At 44.1% G+C, this 9,306-nt stretch overlaps 1 protein-coding gene across 1 annotated transcript; it reads left to right on the top strand.

Annotated features, from left to right (window-relative positions):
• Positions 1-7,884: 7,884 nt before the first annotated feature.
• On the top strand, positions 7,885-9,297 carry LOC127750342 (uncharacterized; the record flags this gene model as incomplete). The annotated part of the gene is made up of 4 exons (XM_052271814.1): positions 7,885-7,995; positions 8,393-8,753; positions 8,852-9,007; positions 9,139-9,297. Coding segments are annotated over exons 1-4 (787 nt in total), but the record flags the coding sequence as incomplete, so codon positions are not given.
• Positions 9,298-9,306: the final 9 nt, after the last annotated feature.

The raw sequence follows: 9,306 nt of genomic DNA, 5'->3' as shown, positions 1-9,306 counted from the left end.
TTGATTTGTAATGAAGCAGGAGAGTGTGTTTCATTCACGGTGGTGTTTGGTAAACGAGGATAAATGTATACCCGTAGGTTTTTTTTCTTTGGTGGCTGCACTTGAATAGCTTCTCTCCCGTGTGGATTCGGAGATGTGTCTTTAGATTGGTAGATACTGAGAATTTCTCCAGGCACAAGGTGCACTCGAATGGCTTCTCTCCTGTGTGGGTGCGGAGGTGTATCGTCAGAGCGCCAGATACTGAGCATTTCTTCAGGCAGACGCTGCACTCGAATAGCTTCTCTCCTGTGTGGATTCGCAGGTGTGTTTAGATTGGTAGATACTGAGAATTTCTCCAGGCACAAGGTGCACTCGAATAGCTTCTCTCCTGTGTGGGTTCGGAGGTGTGTCTTTAGATTGGTAGATACTGAGAACTTATCCAGGGACACGCTGCACGCGAAGGGCTTTTCTTCTGTTCGGGTTCAGAGGTGTTTTCTCGGATGGCGAAATTCTGAGAATTTCTTCAGGCACACGCTGCACTCGAATGGCTTCTCTCCTGTGTAGGGTCGAAAGCGAGGTTTCGTCAGATGGCCGAATTCTGAGAATTTCTTCATGCACATGCTGCACTCGAATGGCTTCTCTCCTGTGTGGGATCGAAAGGAGGTTTCGTCAGATGGCCAGATTCTGAAAATTTCTTCAGACACACGCTGCACTCGAATGGCTTCTCTCCTGTGTGGTTTTGGAGGTGTGTCTTTAGATTGGTAGATACTAAGAATTTTGCCAGCCACACGCTGCACTCGAATGGCTTCTCTCCTGTGTGGGTTCGGAGGTGTATCGTCATAGCACCTGATACTACGAATTTCTTTTGGCACACACTGCACTCGAATGGCTTCTCTCCTGTGTGGAAGCGCATATGTCGCTGTAACCGGCGTGAGGTATCGAACTCCTTCCCACACACCTGACATTTCACGGGCATAGCGCTTGAGGCTCAGGTGGATCCGTGTTGGTACTTGCTTTTCATCTGATGACTGAAATAAATGAAAACCGTCGTTACGTTCTAATGCAACAAGAAGTTATAGTAGACATCGGTGACGAATAGAAAGACACACGGTACAGGAATAGCAAAGGTTGCCGGCTGGAAAACTAAAACAGTGACAAAAATTTAATTAAGCCGAACTAATCAGCTTGACAATTTAGCCACAACTTTTGTCACCCCAGGCAATTGTCAGCATGAATCTATCAAAAGAAGTTCCGTCAAGGCACGGATCGTGGAAGCAGATGATACGTGTGTAATGATCAAGCCTTGCTTTATACTAGCTATATGTACGCCAGACCACGTCTCGCGTAACAGGCTTCGCGATATCTCACGAAACACTGTTACGCTGCGACGCGCCTGGCGCACATATAGCTAGGCCTGCGGCGCTGACACCCGAGACAGGGTAATAGTGTATATACAAGTTTTCGAAATGAAGTCTTTTTCTTAACGATTTAATCGACCATTTGATCATTTTCTCCTCATTTTTGTCAAGAAATGCCCAATAGCGCCGAAACGGTACAAGATAGAGCCAAACGGACGAAATTTTCGCCCAAAGGGCTCTACTTTGCCGGTTTACCCTTTAGGAACGAATAAAAAAATATTTGATAAAAATACATTTTGCGACCTGTAGTTTTTGATTTTTTAAAAAGCCAATTTTTGAGCTAGAATGCTTATCTCCGAACTCGATGTGTCTTTTTATGATACATTTTTATGACAGACATACAAACAGACAAACAGAATGAAACTTTTCCGGTCAGTGGAGTAATGGGCTTCGCTAATCGCTCAGCCAATTATTTCAGCATAGGAAGTGGAGGTTTTAAAGATCTATAACACCCACATTTACAGAAATTTGTTGCAATTTATACCGCTATTAATACCATACAAGTTCCCCACTGCTGTTTAATTCTCCTTCAGAAATGCGTGGCTCCAGTTCGCTATGAACAAGCAGTCGTTAAAACCCTCGTTGAAGTTGAAGTGTTAAGAATAGCATTATATAATAGCGCCCGGGCGGCCGAGCCGAACTGTGCTGAGCTCCGAGCTGCGCTTCCAGCCGAGCGCCGGCCGAGCCGAGCCGGGCGAGAGGGAGGTGAAAAGGAGGGGGAGAGGGGCTGACGCTGCGGAGCTGACGGCTGTGGCACGGTGGGTGGGCCACCATTACCAACAACCAGCCGCCCCCGTATATCTTCTACTGGCGATGTCCTGTGACTGCTGCACCCTCACTGTGATTACTCACCTTGCCTTCATTGTTACTTTTCGAGTCAGTTAGCAGGGGTGATTTTTCATTTTCACTTTATCGCCATATTGTAAATTATTTTGATGCGGGTATGCCTCATGTGATCAACTAGTGCACTCCATATCAGTCACGTGATTAAATCCTGATTTGATTTGTAATGAAGCAGGAGAGTGGGTTTCACTCACGGTGGTGTTTGGTAGACGAGGATAAATGTATACCCGTAGGTTTTTTTTCTTTGGTGGGAAAGTTTTTTCGTACTACCTTAAGCGCGTACCTCTGTTGAACCCATTAGATTTCCTGGCTATGGCGAATTGGGTTAAGGGAGTGGGTGGTCGGGCAGGTAGGCGTGAGGGGATGCGAAGAAAGGGAAATAGGGCCATAACAAATGTATAGGTTATACTTTTTCTGTTGAGGTACTTGTGTCGCATTGCCTTAGACGTGTTTATGGCCGAGGAAGTGTGGTATGCTGACAAGGAGACCGCTTCGTATCAGCGCCAGTCTCCGGTCCAGACTAGGGCTCTCAAAACCCGGACCGGCGGGTACCCGGGTAACCCGGATAGGAACCTGGTCAACCGGTCCTACTGGGTAACAGCGGGTTACCCGGGTAGACCCGGTATGTCAAATTGCCTACCTACAGGCGCGGTCCCGCCGGTCCGCCGGTTCTATTCGGGTACCCGGGTTAACCCGTGTTACCCGGTAAGACTCGTTTACCCGGTTCCTACTCGGACGGGCGAGTACTCGGGTTACCCGGGTGCGGGTAAAAGTGAGAGCCCTAGCCCAGACTTATGAGTCAGCCTTAGGTCAGCAGTCCTCTTGCTCGCCTTACCGCCACCGGCGTGTTGCCTGGTGGAGTGGTGAAGGCAGGCTAGGCGGAAGGGTAAGAGGGTAAGGGCTGGAACAGCAGGTGACAGCTTCCTTTGGTCACATTCAGGGTTGTTAACGTTAAAAATGAAATTTAACGCGTTACGTTTCGTTAATTTGAGATTTGAGTTAACGTAAACGCGTTACGTTTCGCCAGATGTGAAAAAATTAACGCGTTACGTTTCGTTAAACGTCGTAACGTCGTTGACGTTGATGCAAAATAATAAAAAGAATGTAAAGTATCGAAAATTAAGAGCAGAGGGCTGTTTCAAGATGAGAAATATTATAAAAAATTATCAAAGTTTTAGTTTTAGTACCACTAGGCGCTCGGCTTTCTTCGTTTGCTCGTCGCGCTTGTACTGCATCTCACGAAAACTACAAAATTCGCAGACCAGCTGCCCAAATTTAGGTGCACGCGAAAGATGTTTTAACGTCAACGTCGTTACGACGTTACGGGACCCGGGTAACGCAAACGCGTTACGTTTCCCTAGCTGCCAAAAAATTAACGTCTTACGTTAACGTTAAAATAACGTTAACGAAAACGTAACGTCGTTACCCGTTAAATTAACGTTAACAACCCTGGTCACATTTGAGTCAGTCACTGCAGTGCGTCGCAGGGATGGAAAACGAAATTAAATTAAATTTTAAAAGGTCGAAATTATACTATTTTGTATGGTATGAAATTATTCTCGGAATGAAATTAAACCGTAAAATTAACGGGAAACATCTGGAGGGTCCCCCGTCTAGAGGGTCCCCCCCTATTTTTTAATAGTTTTTTCGAGTTTTTTCAAAAAAAATAATATTTAATAGTATTTTACTTAAAAAAATGTTTTTAATAGTTTTAAATGTATTTAAATGTGAAAACAGTTAAAATAATATTAAATATTATTTTAGCTATCAGAGAGGCCCGAGAAATTTTTCATACCGTGCCCGATGGTGCGTTCGGGTGGTTCGCGCGCTCTTTCGTCGGAATACGAATTTTTAAAGAAGAAAACAACAGCAGCAGAAGCAAAAGCACCGTCTTGCCTGTGATAGATGTTTAAACACAATATTATAATATTTTTATATTATTATCATCGTCCTACGCTAACATGCTACATTACTCGTTTCCTCCTCGAAATGGTAATTACACTTCACTTCAGTCACTTTTTATAGATTTGCTTGTTTGACCATTCTTACATTGAGCTATATGCCTAGGCTATACATACAGCAGTTCTGCTGTCCTTTCATTTCATTCATTGAGAAGAGTCAATTAAAAATATTTTCAGGTCTGGTTTCCACCTTGTCCTTGGTTTTGATGACTTACTGGCTGTGCGTGGTAAGTAGTGAGTTGAAAGCGCTGCTTATTTGTTATGCACTGTGGTGCTTTCTTACTTTGATTGTATGCTTAAAAACCTCTTGTTCTGTTTGATTTCTGCAGAAACCTATGGCAGTGCCTCCTATGGCCCTTAATCATCAGGTGCTAGTCCACGTCAGTCTCCTGGACAACATATTGAAGCTTTTTAAAGGTCAATAAAATGCTTATTTGACAAAAGTAAATACACCTCATTTTTGAAATGTCCTTCGTTCTTCACAACAAGTGACAGGCATTCCGATTTTCAAAAGAATCGAAAAAGTACGTCAAGTAAAACTGCATGCATGTCAACTTGGTTTAGATAGGATCACATCGCACTTGAGAATAATCTTCATTGGTTGTTTAGCCGTCACCAACATAAGAAAAAAATAGAGGTGAGTAATTGGTGGTGCACACCAATTGTCTATTGCTACAAGCAGATAGCCACTAATATTTCTAGCATGTAAATCTCTGCACTTGAGAGGCAGACACCAATCCCTCACTATTTTGGTTGCTTTCACACATGAATTGAAGACAAAACACTAGAACATAGTCAATTTGGCCCTTAAGCTATCTTTCTTATTGCATTTCACACACACTCAATAGCCATACAAAGCTTAATTTTTTGAGAAACCAAATGAGAAAATAATTTGAGCCTTTTTTTAGCACCAACTCTTCCTCTTACAGTCTTTGTGAAATTATCCCACTATATAATGTACGGCTGCCATTAAAAAGATGTATCAGAAACTTGCTGTTCTCCATAGTCATACTTCATGTGCTTATTGAATAAGACAGCACGGTTGTGTTGGGGTGGAGCATACCAGTATGATCGGCAAATGGGCTTCTTGAAACAAGCAAGAGCATTGTCAATTGTTATGAGAGGTAGAGGAACCAACCAAAGAAAAGAATCAATTGAAAGGGTTAGTCAGTTTAATTTTTCAAAACCTTAGAAATAGAAAGGGCTTCCATAACTAATGAATAGAACGTTTAACAGTAACAGTTACAGAGCAAAGGTACATTGCATCAAAGCAAGTGATGTATGAAAACAATCAGTAAAATACACAGTTGAAGTGGAAGAGGAGCTGAAGTTCAAGCCATAGCATTTTGAAGGCACTAAACAGGGAACCATACTGCCTTGATGCAATCATTTTAACAAACCTATGTTATCAACTAAAAGCCCTGGTGTAAAATGTTACAAGTAACTTTCCTGTTACAGCCAAGGTCATGTAAATACAGTATGGTTGTCACTGTGAGGACTAAACTTAATCATAAAACTTAGTCATAAATAAAAATTATCTAAGTCAAAATTATAAAATAAAATTGCAAGTCTAGTCACTGTCAGAGTCAGAGTCAGAGTCGGAGTCAGAATCAGAGTCTCGGTCAGTTTTCATACCGTGATTTATTGCTCCTTGGTTGACCCAGGAAACCTCATGGAGAAACCCTATTGGAGGAATCTCATCCTTGACGAGCAATCTAGTGAGTCTCTGCACTCTCTTGTTGTTAGCGACAGTTTTCCACCGTGGAGGACCCTGAACTGCCTGTCCCCGATGTACAGCATCATCATCACTAATTGCAAGGTGTTCCATTTCAACAAAACCACCTTAAGAAAAACAGAAAATGAAAAACATTACTTTTTGATTTTACTGAGCTGAAGTTGTGGTAGTATTTAAAATTAACTGACCTATGAGAATCCAGACATTTGGGTGGTTTTGAGGAATGACGTTGGCTAATGACCTGTTGTCACTTTCTGAACAATTGTTTGTACGTTCAGGCTAGTCGAAAACTGACACATGATCAGCCCGTGGCACCCACTGCCTCCTGAAGTATGCAAACAGAGATTGGAGTCGATCAGCCCAGCCTGATGCTGTGGCCTCCTCCCAGAGCTCCTCTGTAGTACTAGCAATTAGCACAGGAGGAAGGAGAGGCATTCCACTAAGACACCTTATGAACGTGTGAATTAGGTCATTGTTGGAAGCTAATGAAGCAAGCTGCAGCTTGGTAGCTTTTCTTCCTATGCACTGGAGTAAAGAAAATAAAGTGAAAATGTGCAGCATTCAAACCAAAGCAGACTCAAAACTATGAATACTTACAACACCAAAGTGCCACAGACAACCAACTATATCACTATCAGGGAAAACACGACGCAAGGCTTTTATGGTTGCTCTCTCAAAGTCACAATGGATGCGTACCGGCCTCATTCTAGGAGCAAGACTCTTGATAAATTCAAAAAGGGTTGTATACGCCTTTTCAGACCGACTACACATTAGAACACGGACCAGAGATATAACCTTGAATAGAACAGAAAGGAATCAATAACATAGCATTTTGAAAAGAGTTGATTGAAAAGTAATTGAAAAAACTGTTACTTACAGTGCTGCCATGGTTAGTTACAATATTGAATATTTGGCGACACTTTGGCTTCCTTGGGCGTTTCTTGAATGTGCCGTCCATGTGCAAGTTGGGCTGCGAATCAAGAAGCTGAAGCATTCTGCCTGATGCGAATACAACTGACACAGTCTTGTCAGCCTGGGTCCCAATCACTCCTTGAAATATGTAGTCTGTGCCGTCAGTTGTTTTGCAGATAGGACGCATATCAGGCTGACCGAGAAGTACTCCCAAATACATCAGCGTCTTGGGTATTTTAGGAAAATTAGAACTGCGTGCATCATGCAAGGCTGAATGCATTCTAGCTACTGTGAAACGGCTGGCCAGATGAGGATGCAGCCTAAACAAAACAAACAAAATTAATCAGCTTAACTGAAAGTCAATAGGCAACTTTTGCTAACAGATCTGTAATGCTGTGGGCTCTTTGCCTACCGTAATTTAAAATCACGCAGCAGTTTTCGCACACTTGCTCCAGATAGAGTAGTCTTGGCCTCATTCACGAGTGCTTGCCTGGTCAGAATGTCCTCAGGTGCCAATCGATCACGAGGACAAGAATGTGGTTGCAGGTGTTTCAGCTTCAATTGTCCATCTACAATGAACATACTAGCAGTCCCCGGACATGATTTCTTGATGTGCCGGCACTTGAGTCTTATCCGACGAGAGCGAACTTCACGGACATGGTACAGATAACCATCACCCACATGGAAAATCGTGCTGTTCTCCGTCCTGCCCGGGATAACTTGCACGTTTTGGACATCCATGTTGCCATGGGTCCAAATGACGATACTTGTGTGCAAGGGAAGTCACTCACACAAGAGAGCTCTGAAGTAACATCGGAGCGGATGCAGGGAAGGGAAATGGAAGGGGGATAACACAAACCTTTGCGGCCTGGGTCGTAGAAGACCAAAATTTTTTCCCTCTTAAACAGGAGTCATAACTGGATATGCGCAAGCAAAACTCAACGCATCGCAAAGCATTTGGCTCAATTAGTTGAAAAATATTTTGTATAAACAGAAGAGAAATAATAGTCAAAACCAAACGTACTAAGTACAGGCGATGATTTTTGTAGAAGGCAGTGCGTCCCCTCCATCTCCATTCGTTCACGGGCCATACAAAAGAGACCTGTCTGCTCTCAGAGATTCAAAGATTCGTGAGCTCAGTAAGCTCGTACGTGCTCGTTCCTTTCTTTTTCAGCGTGACGCGTTCTTGAGGTAAGTCTCTCCGTGTTTTCATTTGACTGTGTGTTTCGTCGTTTCTCTGTCTTGTCGCCGAGGTCTTGACTTCGTATTTACTTGTTGTCGTGCCAAATTTTGCCCCTTTTGGCTATGGGCGCTGTCGATGGGTTTTGAAGTTTCGATGATTTAAAATTTATCTGGGATTCTAGCTCTAACCTGCACGCGTTAAACTTGATCATGTAAACTGTCGAATTGAGTGTCGTGATACACAAGGTCTATTTTGAATTGAACTTAAACGTTCGGCGATCCTATTTCTCAAACGATCGTAGGTTTAGAACGGCACAGGAGCCTTCAATCCATTTCCATTCACCGGCTTTTCGTATCTGCAGATGGATCCAGATAAATCCAAACAGCAGCTAGCTGAGGAGGTGAGGCGATTGCGCCTACAATGGGCCGAGCGGGCCGACCGGGCTGAGCCAGAGACACCGGGGGCTGTTCGAGCCGGGGAGCTGGTGGCAGACGGCACTGGCACTCTCACTGATAATGAGCGATCCTTGGCCAGCGTCGGCACTCCTGTCGCCTCGTCGACATTGTTGGCTGCCTTGCCCCCGCCGTCCGTGAGCAGTGTTTTGGCCCCGGTTGTGGCTCAGGCGTCGTCAGCTGCAGGCCCTGCAGGCCCTGTTGCAGGCCCTAGCAGCAGAGACGACACAAGTGCTGCACTTCTCATTATTCGGGGCAATGGCGTTCAAGGTAAGCGTCTCTCTCGATTGATTCTGTACTGCACACATGTTACATATGCTCCATATTGTCATAGTGCCACATGTACTTATACAAAATTTCTCCCCCAGAGCTTCTGCGATCTGTGGAGCACTTACTGTCTCAGCCGGACCTTCAGTCAGTTCGTGGTTGTCCTGAGCACAGAGTTGTTCAGGGGGCTGCAGCCTCTATGAGGCCTCGATGCTCCACCAGCCAATCTCTATCTCGCCCTGAGAAGAAGCCCTCAGGTATATTCTAATTTCTCTTGTGGTAATGCTCTTATCCCATTGCTTTTCCTTTCTCCCATTGCTTCCTTTCCCACCTTTGTCAGTGTTCAGCTCATTAGGTCTAACACCTGTTTCATTTTTTTTATCAATAGGATCGACTGATAGTAATTTGGGCGTGGTGCAAACAATCAGTTCGGACTCATCAGCCTCTGATGACAATCGGAGGCCAAATGAGCCTGCCCTCAGGCACTTCAACTCTAAGAAGTCCGCATGTGACTGGAGAACTTCTCTCCCCTCAACCTCACGTGCAGGTAATATGC

Source organism: Frankliniella occidentalis, unplaced genomic scaffold (assembly GCF_000697945.3).
Source record: "Frankliniella occidentalis isolate FOCC.00 unplaced genomic scaffold, Focc_3.1 Scaffold175, whole genome shotgun sequence".
Lineage (NCBI taxonomy): Eukaryota > Metazoa > Arthropoda > Insecta > Thysanoptera > Thripidae > Frankliniella > Frankliniella occidentalis.
This window is presented reverse-complemented; position numbering and strand designations above follow the sequence as displayed.